General features: G+C 40.7%; 2 protein-coding genes across 2 annotated transcripts in view; both read left to right on the top strand.

Annotated features, from left to right (window-relative positions):
- Positions 1 to 5: 5 nt before the first annotated feature.
- On the top strand, positions 6 to 15,861 carry EARS2 (glutamyl-tRNA synthetase 2, mitochondrial). Its single transcript, XM_044657298.1, has 9 exons — positions 6 to 144; positions 6,499 to 6,654; positions 8,822 to 9,011; positions 10,248 to 10,720; positions 11,043 to 11,151; positions 12,390 to 12,543; positions 12,740 to 12,870; positions 15,437 to 15,572; positions 15,726 to 15,861. The coding sequence occupies exons 1-9, from the start codon at positions 6 to 8 to the stop codon at positions 15,807 to 15,809; spliced, it is 1,572 nt and encodes a 523-aa protein (XP_044513233.1). The 3' UTR covers positions 15,810 to 15,861.
- The window catches only part of GGA2 (golgi associated, gamma adaptin ear containing, ARF binding protein 2), a 49,022-nt gene continuing 46,657 nt past the window's right edge, over positions 15,823 to 18,187 (top strand). Inside the window, exon 1 of the mRNA XM_044678238.1 lies at positions 15,823 to 15,921. Within this exon, the coding sequence (XP_044534173.1) occupies positions 15,823 to 15,921 (99 nt within the window). The remainder of the gene's footprint in view (positions 15,922 to 18,187) is intronic.

The following is an 18,187-nucleotide window of genomic DNA, read 5'->3' as shown; positions in this document are numbered from 1 at the left end:
CCCACATGGCGGCTCTGCTCCTGGGGTTGCTCTACCCGGGCTTGGCCCGAGCGCCTTCGGGGGCGGGGCGATGGCGGGGGTACCGTGGGGGCCCTGGAACGCAGAGCTCCGCTGTGAGAGTCAGGTTCGCCCCGAGCCCCACAGGTAATTAATTGTCCATCACTAGGGTTTCCAGGCCTGAGGAGTTCGAGGTCGGGGGAGGGGAGGGGAGGGGCGGGGAGTTAGAGAAGAAATTCACTAGGACCGAGCAGAGGGAAGGACGGTGAATAGGGGAAGGGATCACTCCCGGACGCATTTATCCTAGCTTTGCAATGCACAACACTTTTACGAAGTATCTTTGCATACCTGCAAATGAGCTTGTAAAGTATTGAGCTAGTGGAGGAAAGAAATCGTGTCTTCATCTCTGCACATGCTATAGGTGCATAGTTAAGTTAGGCTTGTGGAATGAATACTATTTCCATTTGAACCTTGCAACCACTTTGTGAGGTGGTTAATGCACTTATTAATATATCATGTGCAAGGATCTCAAGTTTTAAAAGAAGGGGATTTATTGGTAATTTTTGGGGAGATTTTTATCTTCCCAGGTGAAACCGTAACCGTCGCTCCTCCCCGATTCCCCACCCTCCAACCAGGAGAAACCTGTAATAAGTATAGTCAAGCAAACAAATCAATATTGGCCATGACTGAAAATGTATATCTTGTTCTTCACCTATAATCTATCATCTTTCTGCCTATATATATGGAACTCGTGCCTCCTGTGCTGAGATCCTTGGAAGACCTGATTTTTTGGACAATTGCCATGCATTGCTTAATAAATAATATATGCCTGCAAGCTCAAACCTTCATCATTTTACCTGCCACATGTGGTAATAAATCTAGAAAGGTTGTGATGAGTTTTAAATTCCAAAGAGGAGTTTGGATTTGATTCTAGAGGAAATAGGGATCTGTTTGCTTAGTGAGAAGTAATGTGATCCTGAACTAGGATGGTGGCTGTGTGAATAGAAGGTAGAAGATAGAAGGGAGAAATGTTATGAAGTAGAAACCCCTATATTCGAGAAGTTACCCTCTCCTGGCTTTATTTTCTTCATCTATAAAACTAAGGAGGCTATATCTCATCTCTTGTCCTTTCCAGCTCTAAATCAATGAAACTATGAACTGAGGCTGGGGATATTTAAGTAATTTATTCAAGGCTTCCCAGTTGCCTAGGCTCTAAGCCCTTTTCCCATTGCTTCCTGGCCAACCTTCCAGTCAAGCATATACCTAAATAATTTTCTGTTGGGAAGATTTTATGACTCAGAAGTGCCACAGCTATAGAGTATGGACAAGTATCCTTAATTTCATTTCCCTTATTAACACAAATGATATTGAGCAGTTGTATACACATAATTTTTTGTGACTTTGGGGGTGATTTTATGCGTTCTTTCCAGACCCTTCTTGAAGCATTATGAGCAATTGAGATGTTAGAAGTAGCTGGTGTGAGGCTGATGCAGCAGATCCTACTTGCATCATTGCTTTCATAGAAGAGAAGATCTGGCATTACTCAGAATACTTGCATTTACATTTTTAAGTCGTCTCTGAAGTCAAAGTGAAAAAATAAGTCTCAAGGGAATGAGGCACTTAGCCAATACATCAATCAAGAGAGTTGTAATTCTGAATTAAATACATTGGATGAAAATCTGACTTTGTGGGTGGTGTAAGATACACATTTTAAGGCATTTCAAGTTAATAGAAACAAATGCTTGTCATTCTCAGTTTTGCTAAATTTAAGTGATTTGACACAGGTTGGCTAAATAAGATAATGCTATAAGGAATAGAATTATAAGAATTTTATATTCCAACAAGGTAGGGACATTTTTTACTTCTAGTCAGAGTAAGCCAAAACCTTTTCCTTTTCTGCTTAAAAACATAAATCTCTTGTTTCCCTGCAGCAGCTGCATAGGGCTGTCTTGGCCCCTTCAGAATTGAGCAAGTATGCTTTTTATGTTATGGCAATATAGGGTAGAAGATAGAATGCTAGACTTAGAATTAGGAAAATCAGCATTATCATCCTCCCTCAGTCACTTATGAATTGTTTAACACTGGGCCAATCACTTAAATTTTCTTAACTCCAGTTCCTTTGACTTTAAAATGGGAAATATAAAGCTATTGTTATTACCTATACTCTCTGCATGGCTGACTTACTGGATTCTGGACCTTTGGAGTATGCCAAACAAACAAGTAAAGTTTATTCACCACCAGTGGACTCAGTGCTGAGAATACAAATTCGAAGAATGAAACAATCCTTACTCTCACAGAACTTACATTCTAAAGGGGGGAGAGGAGGAGTGAGACAATAAATGTATACAGAACAGATTGGAAGAGAATAAATACAAATTAATTCAAAATAACTAAGAACAACATAGCTTTGTATAGGGAGTAATTTCTGATTCTACTTGCTACAGTACTATTCATTAAAGCGATCTGAAAAAGTTTTATGTAGAAGCTTGAGTTAAGTCTTGAAGGAAGAGGGGGATTCCTCTTGAAAGAAAGTAACACAATCCTGATTATTCACTTTAGGAAACCTGTTTTTATCAAGACCAAGGAAGTCAGATTGCATTTGTAAGGTTCTCAGGGCTGGGAGTAGCCATCTTGCTCTTTGGATCTGGGAGGACACAACATCTTTCACTCTTAAGGGAAAGTAAAGAGGAGATAAAGAAGAGAATGCCCTGATGAGTTTTACATGCCAAGCAGGAGTTTGTATTTGATTGAAATAGAAATAGAAATGTTGAAATAGAAGTCTGGCTTGGCTGGATTGCATATGGTAGAAGGGGAGTAAAGTCCTGTCATCCTGGAAAGATAGGTTGGGGCCAGGTTGTGATGGATTTTCAAAGTTCAGAAAGAATTCCCACTTTAAAAGTACAGAAGAGTGGGGCAGTTAGGTGACTTTAGAGTAAAGAGCCAGGCCTACTGATGGGAGGTCCTAGGTTCAAATCTGGCCTCAGACACTTTCTAGCTGTGTGACCCTGGGCAAGTCATTAATCCCCATTGCCTTACCTTACCACTCATCTCCTTTGGAACCAATACATAGTTTTCTAAGATGGAAGGTAAGGGTTTTTTTTTTTTTTTTTTTTTTTTTAAGTACATAAGCATTTCTACTTTTTTTCTAGAGGCAATAGGGAGCCACTGGAGTTCAAATTGGGGTTGTGACATGATCAGGTCTGCACTTAAAGAAAATCACTTTGGTAGCTAGCTAGCAGAGTTGGATGTCGAGAGACTTGAGACAATGAGACTAATTAGGAGATTGTTGCAGTAATTTGGAAAAAAGCAGTGGAGACCTGAATTAAATTGTTTGAGTGGAGAGAAGGGGTGTTATAGATGTAGAAATGGCAAGATTTGGCAGTTGATTTGGATGGGGTAAAGAAGAGTTAGAATTTGAGGGGAATGCTGAGATCATGAACCTGAGAGATAGGAAAGATGATTAATGGTTCTTTGCAGGAAATAGTGAAGTTTGGAGATGGGAGAATTTGGGGAGGAAGATGAGTTGGATGTGTTGATTTGAGATGTTTCTGAGACATCCCTTTTGAAATGTCCAGTAGACAGCTATTAAGATATAGGACTGAACTCTGGGGAGAGACTGAGGTTGGATATGGTCACCTGGGAGTCACCTGCATTGAGATGATAATTAAACCCATGGAAGATGATTACATTGTTTAGAGGGACAGAATTTAGAATAGCTTTACAATGAACACATTCAAGCAAATCAGTATTTTAAAGAAATGATCAGGAAAGAGTAGAGTTCTGGACAGAAGCTTCAAATACAATATGAGAGACAAAAGGGAATTCAAGATTGGCACTTAAGATTTGATCTTGGGTACTTCCAGGTCTTAAAACTGTCCAGCTAGGGACTTCTACCTCAGGCAAATTCCCAAACAAACTCAAAAGACTCAGTTCAAAACACTGACAATTAATCTTGTCTTGTAGGGAACTTGAAGAGAAATGTATAGGGGTGGGGGACAACTTTTTGGAGTTATTTAATAACTCTTAATAACTTGAGAATAACACACTAATTTCTCACTCCACACAATGGATAATTATGGAAAGACTAGCCTCAGGGCCTGTTGAGTGATGAGGTTATAAGGTAAATGATTGAGGAGAGAAAGTGAAGGTTTCAAGTACAGACTGATTTTTTTAGGAGTTTGACAAAGGGAAGAAAGGTATAGGGTGATAAATTGAGGGGGTGACAGGGTCTAGTGGATTTTTTTAGGGAGAGGTTGAAGATGAAAGAGAGAGGAGAGAGAAAAGGAGAGGAGAGAGATGTTTGAGGTTTTAATCTGTTGGAGAAGTTGAGAGGTTGGGAGGGGATGGGATCAAATGTATACCAATAGAGGGTGTGGCCCTGGCAAAGAGAAGGGGTACCTGTACACTTTAAGAGTCTTGGGTAAAAGAGACTGAAGGATGGTATGAAGGGGTTTTGAGATGAAGTGAATGGGAGGAACTCACATTAAAGAGCCTCAAATTTCTCAGGGAAGAGGCAAGGTCCTTGGTATCATGAGATGGAAAGGGAGAGGTGTGTGACATTTGAAGAAGAGAAATGAGGAGTGAGATAGGAGTCAATTGGGGTGAATAAAAAGAACTGTCTTGCTGTACTAAGGGCTCCATTTAAGTTGGATAATGTGAGTTTATAATGTGCCCAGTCAGCATAGTTGTGTGACTTAATTCCAGCTTCATTTAGCCCCAAGGGAGTAGGAATGTGGGAGGAATGGGAGTAATCCAGAGTCTGAGTTCAGAGAGAGAGAGAGAAGTAGCAATAAGACAAGGGGAATTAGAGGCAGAGGACAATGTAGAATTGATAACAATAGGGTACAGATTGTACAGGGAAGAACATAAAGTCAGAGCATGGCTAATATCCTGAGAAAATTCTTTTTTTTTTTTTAAACTCTTAACTTCTGTGTATTGGCTCCTAGGTGGAAGAGTGGTAAGAGTAGGCAATGGGGGTCAAGTGACTTGCCCAGGGTCACACAGCTGGGAAGTGTCTGAGGCCGGATTTGAACCTAGGACCTCCTGTCTCTAGGTCTGACTCTCAATCCACTGAGCTACCCAGCTGCTTCCTCCTGAGAAAATTCTGAAAGACAGGGAGGTTGGAAGTCTTGATAAGGGCTTAGAATAGGTTTAGGAAGGATGTGGCATAGGAAGAGTTGGAATGATAAAGAGTTTACAATCAAGTTGAAATATGTAGCAGTGTTGGAAGTTTGAAAGCTTGAGCTCTAGACTAATGGGTAGCCTGTATACAGATGTCATCTTATTGTCCTTTGAGGTTAAGTTAGCACCACATAGTTCCATAGAGAGAGATCTCTACCAGTGATTTTGCTGTTAGCTTTTCGAACTTTGTAGTTTCCTTTTTTTTTTTTTTTTTGGTTTAAAAAACTCTTCTATCTTAGAATCAATACTGTGTGTTGGTTCCCAGGAGAAGAGTGGTAAGGGCTAGGCCATGGGAGTTAAGTGACTTTTCTGGGGTCACACAGCTAGGAAATGCCTAAAGTCAAAGTTGAACCCAGGACCTCCTATCTCAAGAGGCCTGGCTCTGTATCCTTTGAGCTACCTAGCTGCCCCCTTGTTGAATTTCCTTTTAAAAAACAAGGAAACCAAATTTTTTGTTTTTAAATCCTTATTATCTTGAAATAGGTATGCCTGGAGCAGTTAGGTGCCTTAGTGGATTGAGAGACAGGCCTAGGGCATAGGAGGTCCTGGGTTCAAATTTGACTTCAAACACTTCATAATAGTGTGACTCTGGGCAAGTCACTCAATCCTTTTGCCTAGCCCTTACCACTCCTATACCTTGTAACCAATACTTAGCATTGATTCTAAGACAAAATGTAGAGGTTTAAAAAAAAAAGAAAAAAGATTTGTCTGGATGGTCTTTTAAAGTGACCTCCAGCCCTAACTCTTTGATTCCATGAGACTTCTTCCCTTTCTTTCCTAGAAATCTATCTCATAGCAATGAAGGGGGGAAAAAAAGAGCAGTTTATAACACATCAGTTAGATCTGATAGTATATACACTTCCCCACATCCATAGACCCTCACCATGGCAAAGAAGAGGGCTGCATACATTTTCTTTTCTTTAGAGCCAAGCTTGATTATTGTAATTGCACAGAGTTCAGTTAGAATTTTGGTGGTGGTTGTGTATTTTGTTTTCCTGGTTCTACTTACTTCACTTTCTGTCCCTTCTCTGTAATCATATTCATCACTTTTGAGGTTGAAGTAATATTACAGTCTCTTCACTTGCCAGTTTGTTTAGCTCCTCTCTAGTTGATGGGTGTGTCTGTTTTGCCCCCAGATATTTGCTACTTCAAAAAAATGCTGCTCTAAATATTTCGGCATATAAGGGATCTTTTGTCTTTGACCTCTTGGGTATATATGCCCAGTGGTGTATGTGCATGGGTTCTAGAAGTTGAAATGTTTAGACATTTTAGTCTTTTGCTTAGCCTAATTTTAAGGGTTTTTTCCCCCCTTCTAAATAGGCTTCATGCATTTGGGAGGCCTACGCACTGCCTTATACAACTATCTCTTTGCCAAGAAATACAAAGGGAGTTTCATCTTAAGGTTGGAGGACACAGATCAAACTCGCCTGGTGCCTGGGGCTGCAGAGAACATCGAGGATATGTTGGAATGGGCAGGTATGGCAAGAAATGATATGGACAGTTTCTTTTAGGGTCTCCCAAAAAGCTTTTTTTTTTCCCCAAGTAAGATTTTAATAACCAGCTGTGGAGCCGGCTTCTACCTGCAGCCTTTGGAGAAGTAAGAGGGGCCAAAGGAGGCCTTCCTGTGAGGTGTGGGAAAAGTAATTTTAGAATTTCTGAGAGGAAGGGGTGAGGAGAATGTTGGATATGTTGGTAGGGAAGATCTTCAGGTTAGCAGATAGCCCTCTGAAGAAAAGGAATGAATGTAAGGTTGGGCTGAATTGCTTCCCAGGTATTTAGCTTTGGAGAGATCCCAAGGTGTGCAATTCTCTGAGATCTAGAATAGCTTCCCCAGTTACTCCTTTCTTCTCCCAAGTATTCTGTGGGTGGGGAAAGGGAGGAGCAGAGATTGAGCCAGGTAAAGGGAAGGGCCTTTGTAAAGAGCAGCCCCAGTGGCAGCTAGGTGGCTCAATGGATATAGAGCCAGGCCTAGGGATAGGAGATCCGGTGTTCAAATCTGGCCTCAGATACTTCTTAGCTGTGTGATCCTGGGCAAGTCATTTAATCCTCTTTGCCCAGCCCTTACCACTCTCCTGCCTTGGAACTGATACTTTGTATCAATTCTAAGAGAAGGTAAAGGTATAAAAAAAAAAAGTGTGTCCCCATTAATTGGCTGATGCTGTGGGAAATACCTTCAATTTCTGATCATGGAAGTGACAGTGCACCGTGAGAAGATTATAATAGGGAGCAACAGAGGACTTTTCCTTCCAGTTGATCATAGTGGGTGAAACAGAAAAGATTTGATTAAATCTTACTTAATTTACTGGCCAGCAGGTTGTTTTCAAAAACACATACATTCCTTTTCCTGGTCTAGCCTCAAATTCAGGCTGGGCTCTGATATAAAGCTCCTATGGACAGTCTCCATTTGAGCAGAGGGGGATGTTTTCATCTGGGTTCCCTCAATTTGTGTTATGTAAAAGTTGAGATCATTGTATTACCATGTGCCCCGGCTTTCCTTTGTCATCCTAGATGTTAGGCTGTAAAGAGTATAATTGGTTTTTGACTCAATTTGAGAGTTATACCAGTTGTATTGTGGTCGCTCATTATAAAATATTAACCCTTAAGTCAAAAATGACTGAACAGTTTTTATTTACAACAAGGGAGAAAAAGTAAAAGTGGGAAATGTAGGAAAAGGACAGCTTTAACAAGCCTACCAGCTCAGCTCTAAGTGCTTCTCTGGCAAAGTGAAGTCCAGTTCACCTCCCCCCCCCCCTTCCTCAAATTCCAATCTCCATGTGAAAGTCTGGTAGTCTCCAGCAAGCCAGCGAAGAATCCAAGGAAAGAGTCTCTTCAAAGCTAAGGCAGGAATCTCTGGAATCAATTTCTTCACAAGCCAAGGAAGGAATCTCTCCAAGGAACCAGTTTCTCCAAACACCAGGAAGGGAATGGAGTCCCAGACCATGTTGGTCTTTTTTATACCCATTTTTCCATGTCATCTCCTGACTCTCCCTTTTCACAGAAACCAACTGTAGTCTTTCAATTTTCAGTGCTTGTGGCCTTTGAGGGTGTGAACTAGTGAGCTCTCTTACCTAATGGTTAAGTGGGGTATTAAGTAGGGGTACTTTAAGTTCTTGATTTGATTAGCTAAATATAGACAAAGGGAAAGTTAATTTCTATTTTCACAAGGCCCTTTAAAATAGTTCTTTATATTGTATTTTAATATGTGCAAAGCATGTTATACCTGTTATCCCATTTGAGAAAAATAAATATTCTGTGGGTGGGGTGGGGAATTACTGGCTACGCTACTAATTTGAGACCATGCATTTTTTTATTTTTTTATTTTCTAAGCCTTTATCTTCTGTCTTAGAATCAGTTGATTCCAAGGCAGAAGCTCAATAAGGGCTGGGCAATGGGGGTTAAGTGTCTTGTCCAGGATTACACAGCTATGAAGTGATTTAGGCCAGATTTGAACCCAGGTCCTCCCAACTACAGCTCTGGCTCTCTATCCACTGTGCTACCTAGCTGCTCCAGGGACTTGAGTGGGGAGTGGACTGTGTTTTGCCTGTGATTCCTCCTATGGGCTTTCTCTCCCAGCCTTTTGGGGAGGCTTCATGAGGGACCAGGCATTTAGAGGCCAATGCTAATATCCTACTCTGTGCTCCAGGCATCCCCCCTGATGAAAGCCCTCGACGTGGAGGTCCTGCTGGGCCCTACCTGCAATCTCAACGCCTAGATCTGTATGCCCAAGCTAGTGAGGCACTGTTGCGGACTGGGGCTGCTTACCGTTGCTTCTGTACACCCCAGCGACTGGAGCTGCTGAAAAAAGAGGCCTTAAGGAACCATCAGACACCACGGTACAACGTGTGTCCTTGAGAGTTGATTCCCCCCCCCCCCCCCCCGAAGTCTCTGACACTTTATCAGTTGGTTCTTTTAGTGTGACGTTTTTCATTGCTATATTTCTTTCTTTCTTTTTTTTTTTTTTAAATCATTACCATCTGTCTTAGAAGGTTCCAAGGCAGAAGAGAAATAAGGGCTAGGCAATGGGGTTTAAGTGACTTGTCCAGGGTCACATAGCTAGGACGTATCTGGCCACATTTGAACCCAGGACCTTTCCTCTCTAGACCTGGCTCTTAGTCTATTGCATCACCATACTGCCCCAACTGTGTTTCTTTTTTTTTGTTTTGTTTTGTTTTGTTTTGTTTTGTTTTGGTTTTTAAACCCTTAACTTCTGTGTATTGGCTCCTAGGTGGAAGAGTGGCAAGGGTAGACAATGGGGGTCAAGTGACTTGCCCAGGGTCACACAGCTGGGAAGTGTCAGAGGCCAGATTTGAACCTAGGACCTCCCATCTCTAGGCCTGACTCAATCCACTGAGCTATCCAGCTGCCCCTATGTTTCTTTTTTAAAGAAATCTTTATTATATTGCTATCTTTTATTTTTACATCACTCTCTTTTTCCTTTCCTTTCCCCTCCTGGACAGCAATCTCTTATAACAAAGAATTTTTTTTAAAGAGGAAGAAAAGGGGGAAAAATAGCAAAATCAATCAAAAAATAAAAAAAAAAATCTGATGGTTTCATACCTGTGTAAACCCATCTTGTCAAAGGAGAGAATGGGGAATGGAAGAGGAGTAGTGGTGGTGGGATGTCTTTCCATCTTTTCCCTTTGGGGCCAAGCATGTTCTTTTTTTTTTTTTTTTTTTTATATTTTTCCCAGTTACATGTAAAAATAATTTTTAGCATTTGTTTTTAAAATTTTGAGTTCTAAATTCTCTGTCTCTGTGTCTGTCTGTCTGTCTGTCTGTCTGTCTCTTTCTCTCACCCCCTCCTCTTTGAGGAGGCAAACAATTTGATAGAGGCTATTTTCTGTGTAGGCTAAAGCATGTTCTTTATAACTGCAACATTCCATTTTGGTTGTTTTCTGGTTCTTTCCATTTATATCAATGTACTCATGTATTATAATTCCATATTGTATTTCTCTACAGTTCTTATATAATCTAGCCTCATCTAACTAATGTTAATCAGTTCAAGCTCAGCTGGGGTGCTGACTTGGAGACTTCTAGACTGAGAATATTTTTCCATGAAATTTCAATAGGTATGACAATCGGTGTCGGCACCTGAATCCTGAGCATGTAGCCAGGAAACTGGCAGAGGGGGCCAAGCCAACTATCCGCTTCCGTCTAGAGGAGGGAGCTGAGACTTTCCAGGACCTGGTGTATGGCTGGAACCGGCATGAAGTGGCCAGTGTTGAGGGTGACCCAGTGATCCTGAAGAGCGATGGCTTCCCCACTTATCACCTGGCCTGTGTGGTGGATGACCATCATATGGGCATCAGCCATGTCCTTCGAGGAAAGGAGTGGCTTGTCTCTACTGCTAAGCATCTACTTTTATACAGGGCCCTGGGTTGGGAGCCACCCCACTTTGCCCATTTGCCTCTGCTTCTCAATAAGGATGGCAGCAAGTTGTCTAAGCGGCAAGGGGACATCTTTCTGGAACACTTTGCTTCAAAGGGCTTTCTCCCAGAGACTTTATTAGACATCATCACTAATTATGGCTCAGGGTTTGCAGGTACTGTGGTGATGGGATGAGGTGAGGGGAGGCAGATTTTCGTGACTCAAGGATTTTTTTACCTTTTGTCTGAGAAGCCCTTGGAACTAGTCTTACGAGGACCCTAACTTTCTTAGAGCCTGGCCTGAATCCTTGGCTTGGGGCTGTGAATGGGAATCTGTAAGAAAAGCAGGATGAATCTTATCCTAGTGGGAAGAATTCCTGAAAATGTACTGAGAGGCAGCCTGGTCTATTATGGTAATGAACCTACCGTTTAGATAGGGAAAGGAATCTGAATGCCCAGGAAGAGTATACTATCTTGACAGGCCTGACTGATTTGCAGGGAACCAGATGGGGAGGACGCTGCCAGAGTTGATAGAACAGTTTGATTTAACTGGGGTCAGCACCCACTCAGCTCTTCTGGATCTGGAAAAACTTCCTGAATATAACAGGTGAGTGGTATAGACCAGGTCTGTTTTAGGAAGATGACTTTCTCAAAGGAGAACTTTCCCTGGGCCAGTTTTCTTATTTCAGTTGATAGCTGGCTATATGTTTGAGCAAGACCTTTTTATGGAGGATGAGATTTATTTATCTTAAATAAGTGTATTTTCAATGAGCAAATTTTTATTTTCTCTCCTTGCCACTTACTCCATTGGGTAGGGGAAAACCCTTGGGACAAATATATGTAGTCAAACAAAATAAATTCCTCCACTGGTGACTAATTTTGAAAAATATTTCTCATTTAATCAGATTTACTTAAGGAACTGGGAATTTCATTTCTTTTTTAGTCTCCAGCTTGCTCATGAACGCTATAATTTACCTATTTTGAATTTTGTTTATTAAATATTTCCAATTTCAGTTTTCTGAGTATAAGCACACTACAGATGTTTATTAAGTGATTTAGATGAACTGGCAGTGATGGCATATTATTTATTGCATGATTGTTAGAAAAGGCAGATTTCAGAAAGGCAATAGTCTCCAAATTAAGAAGTAGAATTCTTAGCTTATCTTTTTATTCTGAGTCCTTTTTGCCTTTTTTGTTATGGCTACTAACTCACAAAAAGGATGGGCTAGTCTAGCCTGGATAGTAATAGTGTAAGGTGAAACATGATGAGTTGGTTGTGAGGATCTAGAAGTTTCCTGATGCTTTGAGGAGGGACAGTAGTCCTGGGGAGGAAACAAGGATGACTTTTGGCAAAGCAGTTATAGCTTTGCCAATGAAATTCAGGGCTCCCAACTCCCAGTTCTATGTCATAATGTTGTTTATTCACAAAGGCCTCTCAGCCTGATCTCCAGGATGTTTCTGTCATTTTGAGTCACAAAAATCCTTGTTCTTGATTTTGCCCCTGTAATAGCTATAGCCTAGGATATCCTAGAAGCCAAAAAACCCCAACAATCTTAAATTCTAGTTATAGTTCCTCAAAAATATCATCTGATTGTACGGTCCTTACTTTTCCACATGTAAAAAGAAAAACTCCTATCTCCTTTGTTGGGCATGGAGGGATAATTTGGTGTAACCCACATTACCTTTTTTTTTTTTTTTGGCATTCTTTAGTCTTCCCAATCCCATTGAGGGGATGGCATCAGGCTCCTTTGCTTCACCCGATCTTCTCTTGTATCCTCTCTTCCTACTCCCCTCACATCCCCTTTCTCTTGCTGGAGCAGATCTGTAACTTCATCTCTCCTATAGGCTGCATTTGATTAGATTGTTGAATGACAAGGCTCAGAGGCTCCAGCTTGTGAAGAAGCTTCGGGTCATGGTGGAGGACGTATATGGAGAGCAGCTGGAGGACAGGGATGTCCTCAGTGAGGAATCCATAGACAGAATTCTTTTGTTAGGACAGGTATGGACAGGTGCGCATTGGTGGGGGCCCCATGGATGTTATAGTCTTTCCCCTTTGTGCACCAAGGCAATACAAAGAAGCAAAGGGCTATTCCTTTTTGAGCACCCCATCCTGCCCAGACTTCCTTAGAGAACCACTGCTGAGGTTCCTTTCTGACATCTCTGTGATTGTCTCTTTCTCATCCCTTTCTTTCTAGGGGCGCATCAGTCTCTTGCAAGACTTGGTCTCACCAGTGTATTCCTACCTGTGGATTCGCCCTGCTGTGGCTAAAGCACAGCTTCAGACCATCTCAGGAGAAGTGGATGTGATTGCTAAGCTGGTCCTAGGGTGAGTGCCCACCTTAGCCTCTGGGTGCCCATCCTTCTCTTCTTTCCGTAGTTTTGGGTCCAGGATGGCCACTAGCACAGTTGATAACTAGTGAAGCTGTGAAGAACAGGCTAACAAAGTGACTTTATTTATCCTGAGGAACCCAGGGCACAGGCCAGACTAAATTTAATGAGAATGCCTCTGAACCTCTCTGGGGCACAGATGATAAATAGAATAATTTTTCTGTCCCCATAGAAGGCATTAAAGTTCAGTGTTAGTGACATGTTCAAAGTTGGTGAAAGGGATAATCACTAGATATCAGGCCTCCTGTCTCCTAAAACAGTGCTTGTCACTGACCTCTAGCATGTGGTTATATTTCAGGGTTTTTTTAGTGACTTCTACTCAGACTAGACATAGCAAACCCAGAAATGCCCCAAAACAGGAAGTTCTTTAAAAGTTCCTTCTTTCCCCATTCTATTTTCCAGTCTTATCTAGTATGTCCCAGACTCTTTTGTGATTGCTTACAGTCAAGTGTCTCTTAGAAAAGTGGCAGGACAGTTTCATTTTTGTCTTTTTTGTCTTTTTCTTTTTTGTCTTTATAACAACAGTGCTTAGCATGAGGTCTGGCCCATGGGAGAAATTGCTTAATTAATACTTCTTGAATTGAACTAAAGCCCTAGAGAATCATTTGAGGTAGCTGGCTCATAGAATCCAAGATTAATTTAGGCAGTAAAAAGAATGTTAGAGGTTACTCCATTCATCCCCTCATTCTATACATAAGAGAATTAAGCTGTAAGAAATAAAATTAATATAGAGTGATAAAATTAAAAATATCATGGTTTTTAAGGGATTTATTGAAAGCCGTTTAGAAAAGTCAAGCCACATGCCTGTTGAGTTATTTTAAAGGGACCCACCAATGCTCCTCCCATCCTCGCTCTTCCACAATCACAAAAGAAGCAAGGGTACCAACCCACTATTTAACCTTCTGTTTAAGTTTTTAGGTAATTGCCTACGTCATTTACGTAAGCCAAGAATCACGGGAAATGTAGTTTGAAGTCCCCTAAATGTCCACAGGAAGTTTAGATCAGGGACCTCAAAATTAGCTCTAGAACCCCCAAATTTCCAATATCACAAGCTCCAAGAAAATGAAGTGATTTGCTCTTTGATCATCCAGCTAGTTAGCAGCAGAGTGGGAATTTGAATTAGGTCTCTTGATTTGTAATTAGGTAATCTAGTTAGATTGATAAACATTTATTAAGGGGCAGGTAGATGGCATAGTCATTAGAGCATCAGACCTGGAGTTGGGAGGAGCTGGATTCAAATCTGACCTTCGATACTTTTCTAGCTGTGTGACCCTAGACAAGTCACTTAATCCCAATTGCCCAGCCCTTACTGCTCTTCTGCTTTAGCACCAATATACAGTAATGATCTTAAGATAGAAGGCAAAGGTTTGAAAAAAAAAAAAAGAAAAGAAAAAAGGTATCTATGGAACATCCAGTTTAAGATGATTAGTAGGTAATTGGAGGTGTGAGACTTAGAGATCAGGAGAGAGGTTAGAGCTAGACAAATAGATCTTAGAATTATCTGCATAGAGATGAGGGTTGAATCCATGGGACCCAGTGAGATCACTGAGTAAAATGGCAGAGGGAGAAGAGACAAGGACCCTGGACAGAGACTTAGGAGACCTTCATATTTACTGGGTGTGATTTGGGATAAAGGTTCAACAGAGGAAATTGAGAAGGAGCAGGAAAGGAAGGAAGAGAACCAGGAAAGAGTAAAAGCCTAAAGAGAAGAAGTAAGAAGGAGAAAAGGGCAGTCACCAGTGTTCAAGGCTACAGAGATCAAAAAGAATAAAGTCTGAGAAAAGGCCATTAGATTATCTGGCAGTGAAGAGATTCCAGATAACTTTGGAGAGATCAGTTGCAGTTGAATCATGAGGTTAGATGCCAGATTGCCAAGAGGAAATGAAGTGAAGGTACTGACTAGAGAGTCTTCTCAAGCAGTTTAGCTGTAAAAGGGAGGGGAGACTTGGGGAAATAGTTTTTATCCCAAGATCCACCTCAGAGGAGACTGTGTGATGAGTCATCTTGGCTATCTTGGCCATCTTTGCTGTTTTTTTTTTTTGCTAATCTCTGCTTCAAGTAATTCATCAGAAGCCGTAATTTTTCTGTATTGTATTGACTGACTTACTCCTCTGCTCTGAAGCCCTTGTTTTTTTCTGACATTTTGGTGGTGTCCCTTTTTACTACCACTTGCTGACATAGAAATGGATTCTTTTCCTTGTTTTTGATCACCCTGAGGGGCCTGTTCCCTACTTTTGGAAGAATGTGATAATTCATAGGAGATTGTCTTTTCTTGGGTCCTTCTTTTAGAAAACTTCTCATACTTGACTAGATTGGATTCTATCACAGTAGGCTTATTTTCAAAGTTGTTCTAAAGCTCGACAGTTAGCATGTCTTGCACTGTATTTGAATGAGAGCCTTCTGGGAAATTTCCTTCAACTTTATTCCTTTCCTTGGGTCCCTCTTTGGGGAAACTCTCTCCCAAGTCCATGGGAGTTCTAATGAATTAGTTGGGCTTCTTCTAGGTTGTTGGAAACACCTGGCATATTTCTCACTCAGGAGGTGTTGAACCAAGAGCTGAAAAAACTGTCAGAGAAGACAGAAGGTGTTGAGTATGTCAGAATGATGAAACTTCTTCGCATGGCACTCACTGGACAGCAGGTCAGTTTGGCTTGACTTTTTCTTGGACTCCTTCCCCTAACCTTTAAACTCTTAAGTGCTGAGAAAGACTAACCACCATAGCAAGTGGTCCTTCTCTAACTGTGAAGACAGTTGGAGGATCCTGGTAGGGATCTTATTTCTCATTATTTTCAGCGTGGCCCAACTGTTGCAGAGATGATGATGTCCTTGGGACCAAAGGAAGTTCGGGAACGGATACAGAGGGTGCTTTCAAACTAGGAAGATTTTCAGGATGGATGCACAAAGACTGCTGATGAACCACCTTTTTGGAAATTGCTACTGGGGTTTTGGGGCTGAAACCAGTTTTCAACAGGAAGTCTCTGGTATTAATGTAAGAACTACATTTCTGATCATAGATAGGTGGGCATGGGCTTCAGGTAGGATGTATTGATGGTTCTATGATGGTTCCCTCTGGGATAATTCTTCTAACCAGTTGGTCTGGGGAGAGCCCATCCCTCTCCTACCATCTTATTCTTTTTATGGCTGTGAAAAGGAGCTACCCTTGGAACTTCATCTTCCCATTTCCTTGTAGCATATTACATACCAGTGGTTTGGGATTGGTTCTTGGTTCCTGGAATTAGTTCCCTTCTGAACATCATGGCAGAACTGCAGGCTCACAGATAGGACTCAGGATTAATTAATCTAACTTTCAATACTATCTGGTCTTGTGTCAGAGATCTCCATGATCCCTTGCTCTAAATCCCCAGAATGAGGCTTACCTAGAAGGGATCTTGGGGGATCTCCCACCAGTGTGAGGGTGGATGGGCAGGACTGAAAGGCATCCATTAGAATGGTATTTTCTGCTTCGTTGCCTGAGCAGCACTCCGTAAATCTAGTGTCAAGGAGTATTTTCCAGATAGAAATGGAAGATTTTCTTTTTTCTTTTATTGTCATGCAAAACACACTTCCATATTGGTCATTGTTGTAAGAGCACATTCATACATAACCAAAACCCCCAAATAAAACCAAAGATACACTGATATGAAAGACTACTCCAGCAGTGCTTTCCCTGGAGTTGGCTGGCATTCCCTATTGTAAGTCTTTCAGGATAACCCAGATCAGTGCATTGCTGAGAGTAGCCAAGTTTTCACAGATAATCATCATCCAGTATTGCTGTCATTGTGTACTATGTTCTCCCAATTCTGCTTATTTTGCTCTGTATCAGTTCCCATAGGTCTTTTCAGTTTTTTCTGAAATGATCTTTCTTATTATCATTTCCCATAGCACAATAGTGTTTTATTACCAACATGTACCACAATTTGTTCAGCCATTCCCCAGTTAATGGACATCCCTTCAATGAAATGGAAAATTTTCTTTTTTTATCTTTTGTTATTTATTTTATTTTTAAATTTATTTATTTATTTAGAGTGTTTTCCCATGGTTACATAATTCATCTTTTTTCCCTACCTTCTTCTCTCCCCCCTCCCAGAGCTGACGAGCAATTCCACTGGGTTATATGTGTATCATTGTTCACAACCTATTTCCATATTATTAATATTTGCAATAGAGTGATTGAAATAGAAGATTTTCTAAAACCTCAGATTGGAATGAATACTTCTGAAGTCCTTTGTATACCCAAAGACCACCCATATCAATTAGCTATGATTTGGTAGGTTAAAATTTTTTATCATTTTTATTAATGCCTTTCGTTTTTACTTCGCTTTTTAAAAAATATTTTCCTCCCATTATTCCTACCCTATGATCCATCTCTTGGAAAAATCTTTTAAAAAAAAAAGAGAGAGAAAAAAGCAGTTCAGCAAAACTGACCATGTATGACATATATGTAATATTTTATATCCATAGTCTTCCTTCCTCAATCACTTCATGAAGAGAGGGAGGTATATTTTCCCAATTCTTTTCTAGACCAAGCTTGAATATAATAATTATGCAGTATTAGGAAAGAAATTTTTTATACTCTGTTTCTCCATGAAAGAGGAAAGAAATTTATGTACTCTGTTCTTCCATGACAATTAACAATAAAAACCTATGGAGAGTTTCAGATGGGCTTTGTGTTTACTTCAGAAACAGGGGAGCTAGAAGAAACTAGGCTACCTTCTTTGTCACAGTGGATCAGGAAGTTGCATGTCAGGAGCAATAAATGCTGTGTTGTATTGGGAAGGCAGAATAGGGAGGCCACTTCATGGGGCCAGCAGAAGGAAAGAAAGAGTGAGTTGGAACTGAGATAGATCCCCAAGGTAGGATGCTGAAAAGAGGTCCTGTTTGTTACAATCTTCCATCTTTCCCACATAGCTACTTTCCTACTCCTTATTCCTAGAACAAGGATTCCTAACTTGAGATCTGTGAATTAAAAAAAAATATATATATATATATTTAATCCCCCCAATTACATATAAAAACAATTTTTAATATTTGTTTTTAGAAATTTTGAGTTCTAAATTCTCTCCCTCCATGATCCTTCCCTCCTCTCAGAGATGGTAAGCAATTTGCTATCAGTTGTACAGTGCCATCATGCAAAACAATTCAATTTTATTCATGTAAAAAAAAAACCCCACCAAAAAAAAAGCCCATGAAAAAATAAAGTGAAAAATATTGTGCTTCAAATTGCATTCAGATGCTATAAGTTCTTTCTCTGGAGG

The sequence above is a fragment of the Gracilinanus agilis genome, chromosome 1 (assembly GCF_016433145.1).
Source record: "Gracilinanus agilis isolate LMUSP501 chromosome 1, AgileGrace, whole genome shotgun sequence".
NCBI classification, from domain to species: domain Eukaryota; kingdom Metazoa; phylum Chordata; class Mammalia; order Didelphimorphia; family Didelphidae; genus Gracilinanus; species Gracilinanus agilis.
The sequence above is the reverse complement of the archived record's forward strand: the minus strand, read 5'-3'. Positions and strand labels throughout refer to the sequence as shown.